The sequence below is a fragment of the Pyrgilauda ruficollis genome, unplaced genomic scaffold, assembly GCF_017590135.1.
Source record: "Pyrgilauda ruficollis isolate IOZ18807 unplaced genomic scaffold, ASM1759013v1 scaffold155, whole genome shotgun sequence".
Classification (NCBI taxonomy): Eukaryota; Metazoa; Chordata; class Aves; order Passeriformes; family Passeridae; genus Pyrgilauda; species Pyrgilauda ruficollis.
Window position 1 is genome coordinate 613,975 of NW_024514210.1, and position 21,788 is coordinate 635,762.

Consider the following 21,788-nt stretch of genomic DNA (forward strand, 5'->3'; position numbering starts at 1 on the left):
TGTTTACCTTTAGGATGTCCCTGTTGCTGAAGCAGCTTTTTTCAGCCCTGGACAGAGGGCAGAAAAGATGCTGTTCAGCCAGCACAGTCATCATTCTGCTGCTGCATCAAATCCCCGTGGGCCAGAATTAGGTGTGAGACTTTGCAGAAAACTAGTGATTGGCTTCAAATCCCTAAGTTTAGAAGATAAAACCAAGCAACAACAGGAATAAACAGAGAGCACTGGATTCCCCATAAATGTCTCTATGCCTGAGCCTCAGAAAGAAGTTTCTCAAGGTCATCTCCACAGAGAAACAGGAATATTTTCCTCAACTGACATGGGTCTGGCAATGAGAATTTTAGGGAATTGACCATGCAAGAGAGAGCGGTGTTTGCAGGCAGGGAGATCCACTGGAAATGACCAACTGAGATGGCAATGCCAGGGTACATGAATTTGTCTCAGAGGCTTATTTTGCCCCACGGCACTGGTGAAGGGCAATTGTTCCCCTCAGACCCCCTCCCACGGTCTGGGGAAGTTCCTGGGAAGGGTGGAGAAGCTTCAGTGACTCCTGGTTTGGTGGGCACTTCAACAGCTCTTGCAGGCTGGTGCCCTCCCACCACGCACAAGCTGGAGACCAAGCAAGCATGCAAGGGAAAACTCTTGGAGCATAGTAACACAGCCAAAAATAGAAGCTGTCATTGACACCCGTGTTTGTCAGCTTCATGCTGGGCTGCTGAGGACGTGCTTGCTTTTGGCAAGTTGTCCAGGAAGAGCTGCCATCCATCTGGGATACTGAACACTGACACAGGCTAAATAAGGAGGGGTACTTTGAAAGCAGCATATAATTAATGAAGGCGTGAAATGCCCTTGTCTGACTACGATCTGAGAGCACAGTGCTGGGGGCAACGCCACCCGGGCCCCTCCACGTGTGCTGCTGATCATAAATCCACGGCACTGTGGTCCTCACAGCGGGGGGATGCTTCAGCACAAAGCTCTCTGGAGACCCCCACTCCCGTGCGGCAGCAGCCTGCCATGCTGTGCCCACACCAAGCAGTACTCCAATCCTCCTGGGAGCAGGGAAACCCCATGAAGCCGCATCCCAGACTAAAACCATCTCATGAAAAACATGCCCCGACCTAAAAGCATCCCATTGAAAAACCTGGCCCGGCCCCAAATCATTCCATGAAAAGCACATCCCAGTCCCAAAGCATCTCATGAAAACCCCATCCCGACTCAAAAGCATCCCGGCACAGCCCTGCCAAACCCCGATCCCCACAGCCCCTGGGGCACCCGAATCCCCACGCAGCCCCGGGCATCCCCCGCAGGTCCGGCCCCCGGCGCGCCCGGAGCTGCCCCTCCCGGGCCGAACTACATCTCCCATCGGGGAGCGCCGGTCCGTGGGCCGGTCCGGGGCGGGAGCCGGGGCGGGGCGGGCAGCGCCCAACCCCGGAACCGCGCTCAGCCCCGAGCCCGGAGCCCCCGGAGCGGCGGAGCCGGCCATGGCCCCGCGGTGCCGGTGAGTGCGCGGCTCCGGGGCTGCGCTCGGGGCGGGGGGCGCAGCCCGGCTCGGGTGGCGCGGGCGGGGGCGGGCGAGGGGTGCCCGTCCCGCAGACCCTGGGCTGCGGCATCGGCGATGGCTCGGGAAGGCCCGCGGGGAGCGGGGTGAAGGTGCTGAGCTTTGCCCGGGGCTCGGGGAGCGAGCTCTGCGCACCCCGCCGTGCAGGGACCGCAGGGTTCTCTGCTGGGGGGGAGTCTGGCTGTCCAGAGAAGATGAACGGAGCCGGGAGACACTTCCCCGGCACCACTTGCAAAGTGTAACTTCAACTTTTGCCGCTTGATAAGATGCTTGGCAGTGGAAACTTTGCAGATGGGTATAGGCAGTTCATTGTGCTCTGTGCTGGGTTGGGTTTGGACTGGGTCTTGGGACAGCTCCGCTATCACTGGCCATGGTAAGGAGCAGCCAAAGCTGTTAGAAAGCACAAATGCTTCTTCTCCTTTTCCTCCCTTACCACCTTGGGATACCCATGATGTCCAAGGGGCAAATGCCTGGCACAGCAGACACCTACAGCCCAGTGGAGAGTGACACTTGAGAGTTGTGTCTGCGTGGCTGGATCTGCACATGGAAGAGCTGCAAAGGAGCACTTAAAGGGATTGGTGACTGCGTTTGGGCCAAGGTTGTCCAGCATCACTGACTGGTGGATATGGATGTAAATTCCAGGACTTGCGTCAACAGCCCAGCATCATGAGCCATCCATGGCTCTCTGGAGCTGCCAGTGCCTGGAGTTTCATGGTGACTCGATGGCTGGAAAATCAGCAGGGCTGTGCCAGAGGGATGTACTTAGGTTTCCATTTCTCCCCCATATCGTGTTGTAGGGACTGGATGTTGGGGTGGGCTCAGGTTTCAGCCTGCATCAGCGTTCGAAATGCTGAGCGCTCCCAAAGGGCTGAGTCAGCTCTTTGAAGAAAGAATCTGTGTGACCAAATGGGGCACTAGGTCCCACTTGTGGGGTGGGAGGACAGAGATGAGCAGTGAGATTGACACGCACTTTGGGGAGAGGCTGTTGGAGTGAAGGTGTGGTAGATGGCACACGTCTGGTACCAGCCAGAGATGGGCTGGGAGCCGACAGACAGTGGCAAAGACACCAAAATCTTCGTGGCTGCATATCTTAAATGGCAAAAGTGGCAAATGAAATAGGCTAATAGCACCAGTATTTGGTGTTCTGCTTTTGCCAGTGTTGGGCACAAGATCTGATGGCCCTGCAGGTGCTGAGGAGCTGATTGCTGGGCTCAGGGTTACTCCACAGACCACAATTTCAGAGCCAGGTTCCCTCCCTCCAGCTCCCCCAGAGCCCATGGGACTCCTCCAAGGTGCACAGAGACATGTTCTTAAAGGGAGAGTCGTGAAGCTTTCTCTCCCTCATGTCCAATGTGCTTTGATACAAGTGGTCCAGGAGGACTCACTTTGTTTTAAAGTCCCCACAAATCTTTGTGGCTCAGATACATTCAGGCTCCCTGATGTGCCTCCAGGCAGGGAAAAGCAAAAAAGCCTCTGGTCATGATTTAGTCATGAGACAAAAGCACTATGAGCTGTGTGCAGGGTTAAAGTGAAAACCCAGCCTATTAAACTCATCTTGGTAATTAGCATGGGGTGAAGAACAAAGAAAGAGGATATTGTAAAGGGGGAATTGTCAGGGGTGTTAAATATTAAGTTGTCTGCTGCCAGAATTGGATCCCAGTGGCTGCTTTGTATTCATGGTTGAACACTGGATGAGGTGACTAAGTGGGTTTGGAGCATCACTTGACACTGAAAACTTTAAAGGACAAAACCGGGCTGCAAAGTCACGATTCCTGTAATAAAGGTGAAAGTATTTAAGGCTGGGCAGAGCTAATGCCACAGCTTCAACTCCTCTTGCAGACAGAGTGAGGTGCTGGCAGTCTGTCTGCACTTTGCAGATGAGCTCTTTATTCACATGGCCACCTTGGATTTGGGGTTTATCCTCCAAGTGCCCAGTGCTGTTTAATCCTATCTTACAAATCAGCCAGCAGCTGTGGGGCAGCTTTTTTCTTTTCACACCAGTCAGCCTCATTACTCCTCTGGATCATGACTCTGCTTAAAATCACAGGATTTGGGGGAGAAAACAAAAACCACCCCAAGCCCTGTGTTGGATTTTGGGTTGGTCTTTTTCTGCGTTTTGCTTTCTGATGTGGCTCTCCTGTGAGTGCCGGGAGGGGGTGCGCCTTTGCCGGCCCTTCCCGCTCGCCGGGCAGGGCGGTGCGATGCCAGCCCGGATCCCTCTCCGGGAGCCGAAGGCGGTGGAAGCAGCGCCCGTGTGCGGCCGCTCCTCCTGGCCGGGCTCCGCTGGCCTCGGCACAGCCCGGCCGGGGGCTTGGCTGCTCTCGGGTCCCTCACGGTGCCCGAGGACACGGCGGTGCCGTGCTGCTCCCCTCCTCCTGCCCGCGGACACCGCTGCTCTCGGGGCGGCCAGCGCGGAGCACCGGAGCGCCATGGAGAGGATGCAGCTGCCGGGGACGTGGAGATGTAGCGGTGTTCCTTTCTTATGTGCTTAAAAAGACATCTGTGGTGGAGCCAGGCGGCAGGCAGGGATCCCCAGGAAGCCGTGGCCAGGTAAGCACTGGGGCACCATGCCCCGGAGGGATGAGGTGCCTCCAGCGTGAGCCTGGCTGTGTCCAGCAGCCGGCTGTGGGGGGAATTTGCAGCAGCCCTGACAACAAGGGCCTGTCACTTTGCAGGAGGTGCAGAGGGTCTCCCCAACGCAGCAGGTCCAGGAACCTCTCAGGCCAGGCAGTGTCCATCCCTGCTCTGGCCACAGCAAGGACGGTGAAGGTGAGGGGTCCTCGGGGCACCATGTTCTCCCCGCTGTCCCTGCAAAGGCAGAGCTGCTGCCCTGGCTCAGGGGCTGGATGTCTGATAAACCCAGACCCCCAGAGAGATCCAGCTTAGTATTTGGGGGAATCCACAGGATTAGGGGGGAATCAGTGCCTCTGATCCATGTGGAGTCAGGGTGTGTGAGGAGCAGCCCTGTGCCCTGTGCCAGTGTTGTCACCACGGTGCCCCCACCTGTCCCACCTATTCCCATCAGCACCAAGCGGGAGAAGCAATGATTTCACCCTATTTGACTCCAAAAAGCCCTCCAGAGAGCTCCAGTGCTCTGCTGCAGAGCCCTCCAAGAGAAATTAAACCCCCAGGAAAGGTTTGTTTGTCCCCTCCCATCAGGCGTGCAAAGTCCCTTTGTCAGGGCAGGTTCCCTGCAGGCAGTTCCAGACTGGGCACGTGGAGGCTTTTTTGCTCCCACAGCTTTTTTGCAGAGAAGGCATTTCTCCCTTAACTTGCTGTCCTAATTCCCTGCTCTGGTGTGGGGTTGGAGATGCCTCCTGGCAAAATCTGCAGTATTTCTGTACTATTTCCTGATCTCAACTCTTGCCAAGATGTTTGGGGAGGAGGCGGCAGCACCTTGCAGTGGAAGAGGGAGGGTTTCCTGGCGTCCTGGTGTGGGAAATGGGTGTGTGTCCCTGGTAGGAGCTTGGCCCCCAGCACAGTTCAGACCTGACCCTGCCAGGGCAATAGGGACCAGTTGTGTGTTATTGACCCTCTTTAAATGAGTGCCCTAATTGCAGAGTGGCTGGGGTTAGTGGTGCTGTGGGTCTCGCAGCCCGCGGTTAGCAGTGGTGCTGGTAAAAATAGAAGCGGTCAAAAAATGGATTTTTATTTTTATTCCATAAAGTGTGTCCTGCTCAGATGTTTTGCTTTCATCTCGAGATGAGGCAGGGCGACTCACTGCTTCCACAGAACACAGAGGAAAAGCTTTGTTTTGGGTCAGCTGGGAAGCTCCGGCACAGCAAGCTGCAAACATGCTGTTTGACTTTGACACTCTCCCTTCTTATTTTCTTTTCGTAGTTTTTTTGAGGAGTTAAAGGTCACCACAATGTCATCTTGGAGCAAAATAACAAGTTAGCATTACACAAAAAAAAAAAATATTTGTTGAAACAGGCAGTGCATGAGCAGGCACCTCTGTGGGCTGCAGCTTGTGAGTGAGAGTCAGAAGGCATCTCCAGGGATCCTGGGAGACTTAGCTCTCACCTGGGATGGAGCCAAATCCCCCACTGGAGAGCGTACATTCTGTTAACAAGGCAAAAAAATACAGGGCAGAGACCAAGGTTGTTTTGGACACCTCCTTGGCCCATCACTGCTCTGGGTGATGCCTGCAAACACCGTTCTCAGCATCTTTGGTGAGATGATGTCCAAGTGGGCAATGTCCATCAGGAGCCACAGGGTTTGATCCTGGCCCAGACACAGCAGTCAGAGCAGGATTAAAAGCCACCAGCTCAGTCATCCAGCTTGCACATCCCTCTGAGGCAGATCGGTGTCCAAGGGACTCAAAACCTTTCTTAAGAAACACTATTTCTCTACTGACAGTGGCAGTGATGGCTCCCTCATGTGTGCCATGAGCTCCAGTCCATGGTGGGGGGGAGGGACAGAAAGAAACAGCCAAAAATAGAGCAGCTTCGAAGAAGTTCATAAATAATAAGCCAGCTTCCTGAAAGGGAGATAAAAATCCAGAAATTCCCTGAAGCCCTGGGAGCTGCTGTCAATTTTAGATGGAGCCACAGCAGCAGTATCACATATTTTTTGGGCTTAAAACCCTGAATGAGAATTGGCAAAGAAAACACTACTTCCCCCTCATTTTTTGTAAACAAAATGTGAAAACTTAAAAAAAAATATTTTCCAAAATAATTTTCGAAATAACTTTTGCACTGCTTGGTGGGGGATGCATTCTATTTTTTCCCACCTTGAGCTTTGCAGTTCCTAGATGAGGCACAAGTGAGACACGGGCATGCCTCCAAAGTCACAGGTATTTTCATGTCCCTCTCTCTCTGGCATCCCAAAACCTTCCAGTGTTGAGGGTGAGGGCTCATTTGGGCTCAGAGTGCCTGTCTGTATTTCCAGAAGCATCCTGTGCTTTGTGGCTTCACTCAGCTTTGCTGGTTTTGGCCAAGGTCCTTCTGCAAACCCTCCTGTCCCACCATCCCTGGGACAGCCCTGTGCTGCTTCTGGTTCACCTTAAAGCCAAGGAAGAGTTGAGGCAGGGATGAAAGTTTATCCCAAACACAGCCTCATCCCACCACCACCTCTTCCCTGTCTTTATTGCCCAATTTTGGCTGGGCTCAGCTGGCCTTGCATCACAAATACCGTGTGGATGAGAGCTCCATTGCCCTCCTAGGAGTCAGGATCCAGCGCTGGGTGACACAGTTGGCGTGGCTGGAGCTGTCCCCATCCCGTGACTGAGCTCCCTGCTGGCAACTGAGGGCTCTGTGGGAGTTGGCTGTGGGACAAGTTGTTTAACTAAACCTATCGCCTGTTCAGGCTAATCACTTCCTAATGCCTCTATAATCCCATTTAAAGCAACTGGCTGTCTAGAAAGTTACTGGCTCCCAGGGGAAGGGTAGAATGACCCATCTGGCCACAAAAAATGTTCCCCCAACTGCAAGGTCTTGTCCAGTACGTGCTTCAAGATGGATATAAACACAGAATGTTTTGTTGAGCCTGTGCACACGTGCTGCTGTGGGATTACGCATGGCCATCCCTGTAGTGGAGCAACAAAGCTTAGCTGGCATTCAGGAACTCTTTCTGCTTTACTTTTCCTTTCTTGAGGAGAAAGATCTGTTGAGACACAGGATCCACTTGTTCTGGATTGCCATGCCTGTGGCAGGGAGAGGGTTCTGTAATTCATTTTGGATCTTTTTCTTCCTTTTTGTTAAGCAAAAAACCAACCTTATTAGAGGGAGTTTCTGCAACTGGTTTCATTTGTGCCCACAAAGAGGGTTTTTTCCCTCTGGTTTGCCCACAGCCAGCAGGTTTACAGCCCCTGAGCTTGGGGAGGAGGTGGCTGTGTTTGCTGGCACCAGGCAGATATCAGGCAGCTGGTCTGCAGCTTTGCAGCTCCTCTCCCTCCCCTGCTCCTCCTGCAGCTGTGTTTGTTTCTTGCTCTCCCATGTCCTTACTTTACTTTTCTCCCCCGGATCCCGGGCGTTATGCTTGGCAGAGCCCAACCAGGCCGTGGCCAAGGAAAAGCCATTAGGCTCTTGGCACAGCCCACTTCCCGGGGGCCACGCAGCCAGGAGTGGGCTGGAGCTGAAACACAGCCTGGAGCCTTGCTGGATGGAGGAAGGGCCCTTTGGGCCCACTGCTCACTTCCTACAAGGTTAGTTTGTCTTCCAGAAAAGCAGGAAGTTCTTTTCCACCCAGAAACTGCTGTAAAGCTCTGAGCACATGGCAGGAGCCAGCCATTCTATGCTACTCACTGCACTCCTTACACACCCCCCAAAACCAGAAATGAGCCACTTGTACCCCAGCCCTGTTTGGCTCTCTGTGAGCTGTGGAGAAGCAGGGATTTACTCACTTTCACTGCAAAGCATCACCCAAGTGGAGCAGTTGGGACATGCTTGGGACAAGAAGGGGATGTTGCTGCAGATGAATTAAATCTGCCAGGGAGGCAGTATGATTAAAATTAGGATTGGCTGCATGGAATTCATTACGTAGTGTCTTTTATAGCTCTCAGTTATCCCTTTCTCTTAAAGACACTGTGGGCTGATCTGGCTCCTGTTCAGCCTCCTACTGCCACTCAGTCTCCACTCCTGCCTCACTGAAAGTCTTCCCAACAACAAAAAACCATTAAATATGGGAATGATTTAGTCCTTGTTGCCCTAAGGTTGTTCCCAGGGTAGGGCTCAGGCTGTTATCTGCATGTGTTGTCTTGCCCAGAGTAACTGGAGATGATGTCTGCCGCTTGGAACACAGCACCTGGCACGTCACAGATGGGCAGAGGAGGCCGGGGGGAGCAAGTGGATGACATGCTGTCCCTTGATTCCAAGGTTCTCTCAGACTATTTATATCCTCTTCTTTTTCAGAGATGGGTGTTCTGGGACACGGTGGAGGTGGGAGCTCTCCTAACAATCCGATGTCTTCTCCTGAGAGCGCCAGGCGTGCTTACTTCCCACTCCACTGGAGAAAGCTCTAAGGAAAGTCCAGCACCATGTACACCTTCCTGCCAGAGAGCTTCACACCGGTGAAGCAGAAGCCCTCCAAGGAGCTGAGGCCCATGCTGGGCGCCGTCTTGCTGGGCCTCATGCTGTTCATTTCTGCGGTGGTGGCCTGGTGCTACTACACGGTGTCCCTGAGGAAGGCGGAGCGGCTCAAGACGGAGCTGATGGACCTGCGGGCGGACGGCTTTGTCATCCGCAACCAGCACGGGGAGGTGGTGTTCCGGCTGGCCTTCCGCTCGGGCAGCCTGGACCTGGAGTCGTGCTCCAAGGAGGGCAAGATCCTGAGCTGCTCGCGCTCGAGCCGGGGGCCGCTCAACTTCTTCATCCAGACGGTGAAGCCCAAGGACACGGTGATGTGCTACCGCGTGCGCTGGGAGGAGCTGGCGGCCGGCCCGGCCGTGGAGCACACCATGTTCTGGGAGGACGCCCACTGGTACGGGGGCTCAGAGATGAGCATCCAGCACTGGCCCATCCGCCTGGCCGGCTACCAGGAGCCCGTGCCCTACGTGACCAGCGACGTCTACTCCTTCCGCGACAGCTTTGGCGGCATCCTCGAGCGCTACTGGCTCTCCTCCAAGGCGGCGGCCATCAAGATCAACGACTCCGTGCCCTTCCACCTGGGCTTCAACGCCACCGAGCGCGCCCTCTTCTTCCAGGCCCGCTACAAGGACTCACCCTACAAGCCCCCACCGGGCCAGCAGCCCTTCCCCGAGCTCAGCTACCGTGTCTGCGTGGGCTCCGACATCACCTCCATCCACAAGTACATGGTGCGCAGGTACTTCAACAAACCCTCCAAGATCCCTGCTGAGAACGCCTTCCGATACCCCATATGGTCCACATGGGCTCTCTACAAGAATGATATTGACCAAGATAAACTCCTGCGGTTTGCTGAAAAGATCAAAAAATACCATTTTAACTGCAGCCACATTGAGATTGATGACATGTACACCCAAGCCTATGGAGACTTTGACTTCGACCCTGTCAAGTTCCCCAACGTAACAGAGATGTTTGCAAAGCTGAGGGAAGATGGGTTTAAGGTCACTCTGTGGACTCACCCTTTCATAAACTACAATTCCTCCAATTTTGGTGTGGGAATTGAGCGTCAGCTGTTCATCAAGGAGCCATCAGGGCGGCTGCCAGCCATGGTGGAGTGGTGGAACGGTATCGGGGCCATCCTGGACTTCACCAACCCAGCAGCCCGTGACTGGTTCCAGAGCCACCTGCGCCAGCTCCGGCACAAGTACGGCATCTCATCCTTCAAGTTTGACGCGGGCGAGACCAGCTACCTGCCCAAGCAGTTCAGCACCTTCCGCCCGCTGTCGGACCCCAGCATCTGGTCCCGGCGCTACACGGAGATGGCCATTCCCTTCTACGAGCTGGCCGAGGTGCGGGTGGGCTACCAGTCGCAGAACATCTCCTGCTTCTTCCGCATCATTGACCGTGACTCTGTCTGGGGCTACGAGCTTGGCCTCAAGTCCCTCATCCCCACCGTCCTCACCATCAGCATGCTGGGGTACCCCTTCATATCTGCTGACATGATAGGGGGAAATTTTTTCCCCAATAAAACCAATGGTGCTGTGGAGATCCCCAACCGGGAGCTGTACGTGCGCTGGCTGGAGCTGTCGGCCTTCATGCCCTCCATGCAGTTCTCCATCCCGCCCTGGCTCTACGACAAGGAGGTGGTGGAGATCGCGCAGAAGTTCACGCAGCTCCACGAGTCCCTGGTGGCCCCGCTGCTGCTGGAGCTGGCGGGGGAGGTCACCGACACGGGCGACCCCATCATCCGTCCCATCTGGTGGATCTCGCCCCGCGACGAGGCCACTCACCGCATCGACTCCCAGTTCCTCATTGGGGACACCCTCATGGTGGCTCCTGTGCTGGAGATGGGCAAGCAGGAGCGGGATGTCTACCTGCCCGCGGGCAAGTGGCGCAGCTACAAGGGAGAGCTGTTTGAGAAGACCCCAGTGCTGCTCACCGACTATCCTGTTGACTTGGACGAAGTTGCCTATTTCCTCTGGGTTTCCTAACAGGCTTCTTAATCAGCTTTGGAATAACCATGCCTTACCTAGGACTTTCTAACAAATAATAACTCTAATTGCACATTTCATTTGAGACTGGGGTGGAGGAAGGGAACTAAATAGACTTCACTCTTCTTGGGGATAATTTTTTTTTTTTTATTTGGGGAATTGATCTGGATTTTTTTAATTTGGGTCTGGTGGTAGGCTCTGATTGGATTACAATAGGCAGCAATTTATCTGTATAGGTCAGAACAGAGTTGTCAGTCTGTCTGCAGATATGTGGTAAACCCAATACCTGTTCTGTTCTCAAGGATTTCAAGAGTTGGAAGTTGCTTAGTGCCAGTGAGAGCATTCCTAGTCTTGTGGGAGCACCTGGCACTGGGTATAAGGGTGTGTGCTGTGGGAGGATTGCTACAGCACAGCCTGCCATTAGTTTTTTAATATGGCAAATATATTCAAATGAATATTTTTAAGTGCATAAAGCAAAATAGAGTTACATAGATATATATATATATATATATATACACACACACACACACACACCCCTATTTTTCCCCCTTTTGCCTGGATGGCACTGGACTAACAGTTGCCCCATGCTCCTGCTTTCCTGGGTACCAGGCAGGCCAGGTCACTCAAGTGATGTCCACCTGTTTTAACTGAATAGGTTGCTTATTTCCTGCTGGGACAGCTGCATCCCACCTGCTCACCCATTTGACTTCCTCTGCAAGGCTCTTGCCTGTGTGTTTTGCCCGGGGCGTCAACATTGCCTTTCCTTGAGCAGCACCGCCTGTACCAGCATGTCCCATTTTTTAAGGCACTTATGACCCCACCTCGTTACATGATTATCCTGCTGATGCCATCCTTTTTGGTTTTTAAGGACAGATGAGATTTGTTGCTGGCAGAAGGGCTGCCTGGAGCAAAGCTGTCCTCAGACACTCGGTGCGGCGCGTCCCTGGGAACAGCCGGTTCCTGTGAACGGCACGTGTCGTGGATTGACAGTGCCGTTTGCCGACAGCCTGGGGGTGGAAAACACCCGCTCTGCTCACTGATGGGTCTGTGCCAGCGGCTGTTCTCACTGCACCCATGGAGAAGTTCTCATCTAACGTGAAGTTAAGCTAATGCCCATCTCAGGTCCCAGTTAGAGGTGATGATTTTGTTGGGGGTTTTCCTGAGTCAGCCCTCCTCTCTCACTGGGAGAGTCCCGGGGAGCTTTCTCAGGCAGTGTTGGTGTTGCTGGAGGTGGGACTGCTGTCAGAGGCTCGTGGAGGGCACATGGGGTGATGTCATCCTGCACCCCAAGTCCCCAGCAGCTGCATCTTTGGCAGATTTTTCATTTGGTTTTGTATGGGAAAATGCATTTACAGAGACCCAAGGCAGGGCCAACAGGATTGAAGTCTTCCCAAATGCAAGAATTCCCAGCTCTGTCCCAGGTGGGAACATGTGTCAACCCCTGAATTTTTGATAAGCTTCTGCAGAATTGAATTGAATTGTGATGGCTAGAAAGGGTTGGGCATCTTGCCCAGGCTACAGCTGGCCAAGGACAGCTCAGGATCTGTGGGGCTTCTCCTGGAATTGTGTCTGGGCTGGGCATGGCTCTGGCGCAAGTCGGCCATGCAGAGTTGGTACATGTTTTTGGTAGGGCTGGGTACCTATCCAGTGAGGATCTTTCTCAAAGCCCATCTCCAGCCACAGAGCTTTTCAGGAGGCAGAAAAGGAGATGCAATAAGCTTGAGGGTTGTGATGAGGTGAAGGAGGAGAAATTTCAGTGTTAGGGGCAAAATCTGAAGTGCTTTTGTAGTTAGGAAGTGAGGAAGTCTGGTTTGATGGACTCCCTTAAGACCTGAATTTGCCCTGTATAATTTACTCTCAAAATGAGATGTAGGGGAGCCTTACAGGTCCCTGCCCAGCTGGAGCACAAGTGTTTCCTGAAGCCTGTTTGTTTATCAGGTTTTTAATTCTGAAGGGTTCAAGCTTCTTCTCTGCTACTGGTGCAGATACTGGTGATGTTACAAGTTACAGACACCCTCTGGCAAGGAATTAATCCTGGAACCTCAGTGTCACTCATCAGGGCACTGGCAGGACTTGGCCCTTGCTTGCCAAGGGTGATGTTGAAGGGGAGGAGATGAGTCTGGCCAAAGCCTTTAAGAAGGGCCAAGTGTGGAGGGAGCTTCTGCAGCCCTAGAAGTGCATGAAGACCGTACTTTGAGGGTCTCCAGCTCTTCCCTTTCAACCTTTGCTCATGAAATGCTTGTCATCCCTTGGTATGGGACTCATTATGATGCCTTAAGAGGCTACCTGGAACAGAGGCTAGACAGTATTAAAGGAATAGTTATTTATTAGAAAGGCCTTCAAAGGATGCACTTTGGGCAGTACAAGGGTCTGGCCGTGGCTCCACCCAAGACGGATGATGAGTCACGAGTTTTCACATTTTTTAAGTTTTGGTCCATTTCCATATTGGGGTTAATTGTTCAATTACAGCTTCAGGTTATGAAGTCCCATCCTCCCAGATTGCTCTCCTCAATTCTCTGTTTATACTTTTTGGGCCTGAAGCTGCAACGGTGTCCTTGATTCTCAGGCTGGAAAAGGATTGTTTTGTCTAACTAAACTGCGAGGAGAACTTGCTAACACTTTATATGAAGTTCAGAGTTATATACTAATGCAGTACGGAATCTGGAAAATATGAAAGCTAAAACTTAAGGCATCAGTTAGGTGGAGATGTTGCACAGCTCAGCTGCCAGTGCAGAACTGGGATCCCTGGCACAGGACTTCATGGGAAGGATCCTGGCATGACCATGAGATACTGTCATCTCTCCCCCTGGTTCTGTGCCACTCACCATATGCATCACTCATGAGGAATGAGGCTGTGTGAAGAGAAACACAGCATTCCTGTTATTATCCTTCTACTGTTAAAATGATGGGAGCAGCCAGATGAGTGCCTTCAATCTCCTTGCAGTGGTTTCAGGACTGTCAGGAAGGTCATGGAGGAAATTCTCCACGAGACACACTGTCTTCTTTCCCCTCCCCTGAAAAAGAAACGATTTTATTTACAAAGTTATAATTTTATTTTATTTAACTATATCAATGAATGGGTAAGTGGTCTAGCAAGAAGAAAGATAAAGCTGCTGAGAGGACTATGAGCTGATGGGTATAGGCTCAGCAGTGCTGCCTTAAGCTGTCTCACAGGCTTCTAGATGGCCTTTCCATCCAACTTTTTACCAAAACCACTATTTCTAGCATGATGCTGTAGCACTGCAGGACTTGAGGATTTCTCAGACCTTGCAGACCAGCAGCTCTGCACAGATACCTTGGGAGCTGCTGCTAGGGATACTTCTCTGATTTACACCATGGGTCACTGGCCAAAGCTGGGTTTAGCTTGTTTCAGCCAAGAAAAAGCCCCAGACAAGGTTTGGGAGTTGGGTTCAGTCTTTTCACACCTGATGCTTATGTGATTGAATTTTGAAGCTTGCACTGTTGTGAATCAGGTTTTCTGGATGCTTGTGTTTGTACATGCTGTCCTCTGTCAGACTGTAATGCTGGTGGGTCTGTTTTTAACCACTTTTCTAATTGCTAATTGGTATGAACTGTAACATGAATCACCTTGATTGAGATAAAATTTTGGAAAACGAAAAGAAGGTTAACTATGTCCATCTGTACCAAGTTGGTGGGGCTGGTGGTTTAGGGAGATTTGGGGCTTTTCTCACCAAGTCTTCACTGAAATCAGGGTGGAGATTGTTGTTTTATTTAAAGCTTGCAGCCTGCAGCTTTTATGTATGTTTTAAAAGGAGAAGCTGGCAGTAACCTCACTCTTGTGTTTGCAGTGGTGGCAGACAATCCCTCTGGACTGAGGATTGTCCTCCCTTAGGTCCTGACAGCAAAGAGACTAGCTGTGCCTTAGGGCCAGCCATGAAAAGGCCATGTCCAGGTGAACCCCAGTGTTGTGTCAGCCCCCAGGAGTGGGAACCATACACACCTCCAGGGTCATGGCCCTATTTCTACTAACATTCATCCCAAAAAAGGTTTATCAACACTGAGTCTGGGGATTTGCTAGTCCTTGCTGCTCCAAGAGGACACACACTTGAAGACTGTTTGTGGGGGATGAGAAAGGGGCGCCTGTTCTCAGCTTCCCTTGGGCTCACCAGAAGGTCCTTCTGACTGTCCCCACCGTCCCCATGGTTCCCCTTTCCAGGTGGCACTGACAGCAAGGACATGGATGGAATAGATGTTTGTGGCTATGGGAGGGCCATGAAGGGAGCATGTGAGACTCATTTAGGAGCCTGCCTTACTCCACATCACCCCCTTTGCCCCAAATAATGTTTTTCCTTCCCTTTCCATTGTTACCACACAAACCATAGCTGCCTTATGCCATTGGGCATCACTAGCAGTGGCCAACCTGTACAGTGTGGCTTGAGGGTTGAGAGGGACTTCATTTCACTCCTTTTGTAATAAAAGACATTTTCCCAATGCTTTTCCTTTGACTTCTTCCTTGGGTGCAAGTGCCATCCATACACTTGGCTGATGATCACGTGAGAGATGAAGCTGGCACTGCTGAAGACCTTCTTAGAGCACTCACAGCCTCGCAGAGATCCTCAGTGATACAGAGGTCCTCCTAGGAATCAGTGCTTTGGGTTTGAGTTTGGTTTACGTCCTCACAAAACCTGGTGCAGTGTGTAGACAGCGTGTCTGAGGCTCACCAGGGACATGGGAACAGTGAGTGGGGTCAGCTCTGTGCTGGGTGTCAGCTGCATGGCAGTGCTTGAAAACACATCCACAGCTGTGCATTGCACAGGGAGGAGCGTTAGTGGCAAAATCCAAACCCCAGGGGAGCTACAGCAGCAGCCCAATTTGTTGCAAACTGGATTTCAAGGAGGTGCTATGGGTGTTAGCAGAGCAGTGGCCGCTGGCCCAGGAGACCCGAGCTGTGAGCGTGTCACGCCTGCCTAAAGCACAGCTGTGATTAAAAGTAAGAAAAAGCCAACAGGCAGGCAGAGCCTGAGGCTGGGGGTGGCTGTGGTGGAAGGACAAACCGACAGCAGCAGAGTTAATTTGGGCACATGGCCAGGCTGGTAGCCTCAGGAAAAAGTACAAAGTTCTCAATCTGGGCGGGAGCTGCCAGCCTGCAGATTCCTTGTGCCAGGAGAGCCATGAAGATGGTTGTGCTGACACAAAATCCCAGAGGCCAAGTAGAGAAAAACAGATTTTTATTTGTTTGGGTTTTTTATTTTGCCTGTAGGGCTGGGTGTTTTTTAGCTCAGCAGTTATCAAAGAGGGCAGTAAACTTCCCCTGCCAAAAAACAGGCAGCCTGTGGTGAGCCAGGTTCTGTAGGAGAGTCTCATGTCACCAACACATCCAGCAAGGAGCTTGTGCACAGCACTAGGAGTGTAAAAAATCAGCTAGGACTGAAGCTTAGAAAGGCAAACAAGATGTGCCTCCAACAGCACACAGACCCTGTGTGGCAGGAGGGCATGGAGGGGTGTCTGTGGTGCCACCTGCTCACAGGATGCCTCCAGCACCTGTGCCCTGTGGCTTCCTGTGGCTCAGCTGGGCAACAGGGAAAGGCATTGAGGGACAGACTGGAAAGGGACGGGGGAGACATTTTTGCAGCCATGGGACCAGGCATTCCATATCACCCCCAGAGTTTGGAGGAAGTCTCAGTGTTGCCTGTTTTTTTTTCCCCATCAGCCTGTGGTGCAGGTGGATGGCAGAGCTGTGTGTCCATGCAGAGCACGTTGATCACAGGGGCAGAGGTACGATATGAGGGTGGTGGAGTCTGGCTCTCTCCTCTCTCAGCACTGTGGGCTTGGGCTTTGCAGAAAACTTTTTTTCAGTGCAGGAGGAATTTTGCACTAAATTTTGCTCTGTTTCCCCCAAGACCAGGTGTGGGGGGCCATTTGGAGCTTTGAAGCAGCAACTGTAGAAACACTTTCCCAGCCTTGGGGGAGATGTTTCATTAGAAACTACTATTCTGGCATGAGAGAAAGCCCGTGGTAAGGATTCAGTGGTGTCCTGTTAACCCTGAGCACAACTGCCAGACTGAACATTGTTTTCCCTTTCACATCCCTGCATTAAGGATGGTTTTCCCTCTCCACTGCCACACCACTGACAGCATTACTGTGATTCCAGCTGCTTTCAGGGGCATTTAAAATATGTTCTGGCTCATCCCGTTTGGCACTGCTGTTGTGTCCATGCAGGGTCCTTCGTGACACAATGGACCGACTGACGGGTAACAGGTTTGAGCCAGTTTTGGATCTGCTTCCTCTGGGCACCAAGCAAGCTCTCGACTGAGTACAGTGTTCCCCAGACCCATTTTGTTTACTTTTTGTATGGAGCAGCTCTGGGGCAAACCCCTAAAAAAAGGAGCTTTCTCTTGCGCTGGGGTCACACACAGCTTTACCTCCCAGGTGCCCATTGGAAGTGTGCTGGAGCCAGCAAAGTGATCTGCCTCTCACTTTGGGAAGGGACATTGCAGCCCAGAGACCCTCGGACTCTCTTAAACTGCCCAGTCATCTCAACCTAAAATTTCTTTTTGCTTAAAAACAGCAGGAAACATTGGAACAAGAGAGGAGAGTGTTTCACAGCCAGCCTGGTTACCCCAAGCCTTCAGGAGCTGCTGGGACACCTTCATTCTGGAGAACGGTCGCCTCTATGGGCAGAAGGACACAGAAGGATCCACCTGTCATGGATAGGGATCTCCATTATCATAGGATGGGAAAACATTCTCACTGGGGAAATTGAGGCAGCTTGGTACTCAGGCTGGTTTGTTAATTTTCTGAGCTCTCTCAAGAGGCTAAATTCTCTCCTGGCACCTGGCAGGTTACACCTTTGTCCTAAATACGGTCCTAAAACACACATGGATCCTACTAAGTATAAACCCCTGCATGACTTCGTACTAGGATTTAATCTTGACTGCAGTGAGATATCACCACATTTTATAGGCTTACGTGGATGCACACCATAGACATGGTTCTCAGTAATTTATAAAAGGTGGAAAACAGCTGCCACAGCTCTAGCAAGTGCTGTAGCTTTCTTGCTGCTCAGATAGCTCAGGCCATGGGAAATGCAAACTCCTAAGTCCTGCATCAGCTCCCATCTCATATGCAGGCTGCAAATTGGGTGCCTTCCTCTTCACGAAAACCACAGACAGCTTTCTGTAAAAAAAAGTACTTTGCTGCAGCTGCCTCCTTCAGTAAGCACATGAAATTTTCAATGTCCCAGGGGATCATCAGTGAAACTGGGTAACAAAGGAGACCATATAATTGCCTTTAGACAGAAGAAGCATGCATGGCACTTCTTGGTGGAAAAAGATTATGAGCAGAGGCTGTGTTTCTGTACATTACACTTGTCACAATGCAGCAACAAAGACACCCATCCAATACATTTTAATAAGTTATTGTAGAACAATTGCCACACACAACAGAGGTCTCAGTGTCTCCTTGAAATTCCACTCTGAAATATTGCTACATTAAAAATTATTAAAAATCCCAGGTCATTAAATCCACTAGTAAACTAATCACTGAGTCCATGGCACAGTTGAAGAGGGGCCTGTTAGGAAACCCAGAGGAAATAGGCAACTTCGTCCAAGTCAACAGGATAGTCGGTGAGCAGCACTGGGGTCTTCTCAAACAGCTCTCCCTTGTAGCTGCGCCACTTGCCCGCGGGCAGGTAGACATCCCGCTCCTGCTTGCCCATCTCCAGCACAGGAGCCACCATGAGGGTGTCCCCAATGAGGAACTGGGAGTCGATGCGGTGAGTGGCCTCGTCGCGGGGCGAGATCCACCAGATGGGACGGATGATGGGGTCGCCCGTGTCGGTGACCTCCCCCGCCAGCTCCAGCAGCAGCGGGGCCACCAGGGACTCGTGGAGCTGCGTGAACTTCTGCGCGATCTCCACCACCTCCTTGTCGTAGAGCCAGGGCGGGATGGAGAACTGCATGGAGGGCATGAAGGCCGACAGCTCCAGCCAGCGCACGTACAGCTCCCGGTTGGGGATCTCCACTGCCCCCTCTGTCTTGTTGGGGAGGAAGTTTCCTCCAATCATATCTGGCAGTACAAATGGGTACCCCAGCATGCTGATGGTGAGGACGGTGGGGATGAGGGACTTGAGGCCAAGCTCGTAGCCCCAGACAGAGTCACGGTCAATGATGCGGAAGAAGCAGGAGATGTTCTGCGACTGGTAGCCCACCCGCACCTCGGCCAGCTCGTAGAAGGGAATGGCCATCTCCGTGTAGCGCCGGGACCAGATGCTGGGGTCCGACAGCGGGCGGAAGGTGCTGAACTGCTTGGGCAGGTAGCTGGTCTCGCCCGCGTCAAACTTGAAGGATGAGATGCCGTACTTGTGCCGGAGCTGGCGCAGGTGGCTCTGGAACCAGTCACGGGCTGCTGGGTTGGTGAAGTCCAGGATGGCCCCGATACCGTTCCACCACTCCACCATGGCTGGCAGCCGCCCTGATGGCTCCTTGATGAACAGCTGACGCTCAATTCCCACTTCATAATTAGGTGAATCTATGTGTGTAAATGGATGAATCCACAGAGTGACCTTAAACCCGTCTTTCCTCAGCTTTGCAAACATCTCTGTTACGTTGGGGAACTTGACAGGGTCGAAGTCAAAGTCTCCATAGGCTTGGGTGTACATGTCATCAATCTCAATGTGGCTGCAGTTAAAATGGTATTTTTTGATCTTTTCAGCAAACCGCAGGAGTTTATCTTGGTCAATATCATTCTTGTAGAGAGCCCATGTGGACCATATGGGGTATCGGAAGGCGTTCTCAGCAGGGATCTTGGAGGGTTTGTTGAAGTACCTGCGCACCATGTACTTGTGGATGGAGGTGATGTCGGAGCCCACGCAGACACGGTAGCTGAGCTCGGGGAAGGGCTGCTGGCCCGGTGGGGGCTTGTAGGGTGAGTCCTTGTAGCGGGCCTGGAAGAAGAGGGCGCGCTCGGTGGCGTTGAAGCCCAGGTGGAAGGGCACGGAGTCGTTGATCTTGATGGCCGCCGCCTTGGAGGAGAGCCAGTAGCGCTCGAGGATGCCGCCAAAGCTGTCGCGGAAGGAGTAGACGTCGCTGGTCACGTAGGGCACGGGCTCCTGGTAGCCGGCCAGGCGGATGGGCCAGTGCTGGATGCTCATCTCTGAGCCCCCGTACCAGTGGGCGTCCTCCCAGAACATGGTGTGCTCCACGGCCGGGCCGGCCGCCAGCTCCTCCCAGCGCACGCGGTAGCACATCACCGTGTCCTTGGGCTTCACCGTCTGGATGAAGAAGTTGAGCGGCCCCCGGCTCGAGCGCGAGCAGCTCAGGATCTTGCCCTCCTTGGAGCACGACTCCAGGTCCAGGCTGCCCGAGCGGAAGGCCAGCCGGAACACCACCTCCCCGTGCTGGTTGCGGATGACAAAGCCGTCCGCCCGCAGGTCCATCAGCTCCGTCTTGAGCCGCTCCGCCTTCCTCAGGGACACCGTGTAGTAGCACCAGGCCACCACCGCAGAAATGAACAGCATGAGGCCCAGCAAGACGGCGCCCAGCATGGGCCTCAGCTCCTTGGAGGGCTTCACTGGTGTTACATTTTCAGTCAAGTGCTCTTCTTTGGCATCCTCCTTTGGAAAGTTTCCATGTTTTCCTGAGCGGTGGGTAATCCGAGTGTCCATTATTCCTTTGCAGCCTCAACACCTGGTTAGCACCTTTGCTGCTGAATTCTTTTACTCCAGCTGGTGAAGAGAAAGTCCACAATCCTGCATGAAGCTATTCACAATATCCTTTCCAAAGCTTGGCTGCTCACACCTGCAATGGTTTTTCATAAAACAGAGGGTTATAAACACCAAAAGTACCCAATTAAATCCTGCTGAGGGCCACAGCTCCTCTGCTCTGTCCGCAGCCCAGCCTCCCTGCCCTCTGGCTCTGGCTCACTTTGCTCTGCAATGGCATTCTGCTCACTGGCAGCTGTGTTGAGCTTTTTTGGAGCCTGTCTGTGCCAGGATTCCTATGACCCTCTCTTGGTTGCAGCCTCACTCTGTCCCACAGAGCAAGGATGAAGGGATGAAAGTCAGGCTAGAGCCTGGAGGAGAATGAGGCCAGGGGAAGGGGCTGGTGCCTGAGCATACAACTTGGACATCACAGGCTGATCTGTGTTTACATTAATTATGAGCCCTGCTGGATTTCCTCTCCTGCCCACAATCTCCCTCCATTAAACACAGGCAAAGAAATGCTGCACTGAAGTTTCCAGCCTCCACCTGCTGCTCTTCACACACTCCCAGGGATGCAGCTGGCAAAAGATGTTTTATCTCCCTGCACTTTGCTCCTTCCCTGAACTGCATGGGGATGTGGGGGTGTGGGGATGTGCTTCCCTTCAACGGCCTGCCATGCTACCTATTCCAAAGCCATCCCCCAGGAAAGCCTCTCTGTTCCTTGCAGAGGGAAAAAATGAATCTTCCACTACATCTCTGTCTCTGTTTTTTTTTTTTTTTTTAATTATCATTCAGTTCTCCTAATTTATTACAGCTCGGTAGCTCCTGGGCTTATGCCAGGCAAGATGCTATACTGCAGTGGGGCTGGAGGATGTTTTGGTACAGAGTATGAGGATAGGTGTAGTTGTTGCAAGGCCAGGACTACATCAAAACCTTGTTTTGCTGAGAAATGCACAGAAGGTGATGTGTTCCAGCCGCATCAAGCATCACCACGCCAGCTAATGCAGCACAGCTGGGCGTGTACTGCCAACAAAAACACAGGCAGCACAATCTGAGGCTGGTGGCTCGAGGCAATGCATTCTGTGCAACCAGGTTTTTGTCTGCCCTGGCCCCTTCCTGGGATCTGTGTGATCTGACAGGATGAAAACTTGCAGGAGCAGCCTATATGGAGAGAGGGAAAAGGAGCCAGCTTGCTCCTCTGATCTGTGCCCAGCAATAAATGGCTGGGTGTATTTACCCGTGTCGCTATGACATCGGTATCTAAATATACAGAGATGATAAGCCACCCAGGGAGCCATTAAAAATGCCAGAGGTCACCACATTTTGGATCGATCACAGCAGATCCCAAACCACCCAAATTAACTGCCTGGTTAGTTTTTGAAGTGCATTCTTGGGATGAGTGAGACTTAGTCGAGAAAAAGAGCTGGACTGGATAAAAGTGTTCTCAGGCAAGCCCTGGTCAGAGGAGAAGGATAAAAAAAGGAAGGTTATTGCTGCCCCAAAGAGATGGTGATGCAGGACATGGGTGGTTTTGGGGAGCAGGTTGGATTACACATGCT

At 52.3% G+C, this 21,788-nt stretch overlaps 2 protein-coding genes across 7 annotated transcripts in view; one reads left to right on the forward strand and one right to left on the reverse strand.

Moving 5' to 3' along the window:
- Positions 1-1,398: 1,398 nt before the first annotated feature.
- Positions 1,399-15,020, forward strand: MYORG (myogenesis regulating glycosidase (putative)). Of its 5 annotated transcripts, XM_041461818.1 has the most exons (3): positions 1,531-4,105; positions 4,231-4,324; positions 8,407-15,020. In XM_041461818.1, the coding sequence occupies exon 3, from the start codon at positions 8,532-8,534 to the stop codon at positions 10,566-10,568; it is 2,037 nt and encodes a 678-aa protein (XP_041317752.1). In that variant the 5' UTR covers positions 1,531-4,105; positions 4,231-4,324; positions 8,407-8,531; the 3' UTR covers positions 10,569-15,020. The 5 variants fall into 5 exon arrangements, with proteins under 5 accessions (XP_041317751.1, XP_041317752.1, XP_041317750.1 ...); XM_041461817.1 differs by lacking the exons at positions 1,531-4,105; positions 4,231-4,324 and adding an exon at positions 1,399-1,495; XM_041461816.1 differs by lacking the exon at positions 4,231-4,324.
- The window catches only part of LOC121350456 (myogenesis-regulating glycosidase-like), a 36,737-nt gene continuing 25,798 nt past the window's right edge, over positions 10,850-21,788 (reverse strand). For both annotated transcript variants that reach the window (XM_041461814.1, XM_041461815.1), the window contains one exon: positions 10,850-20,326. In XM_041461814.1, coding sequence (XP_041317748.1) covers positions 18,103-20,193 — 2,091 coding nt within the window. In that variant the 5' untranslated portion in view covers positions 20,194-20,326 and the 3' untranslated portion in view covers positions 10,850-18,102. The remainder of the gene's footprint in view (positions 20,327-21,788) is intronic.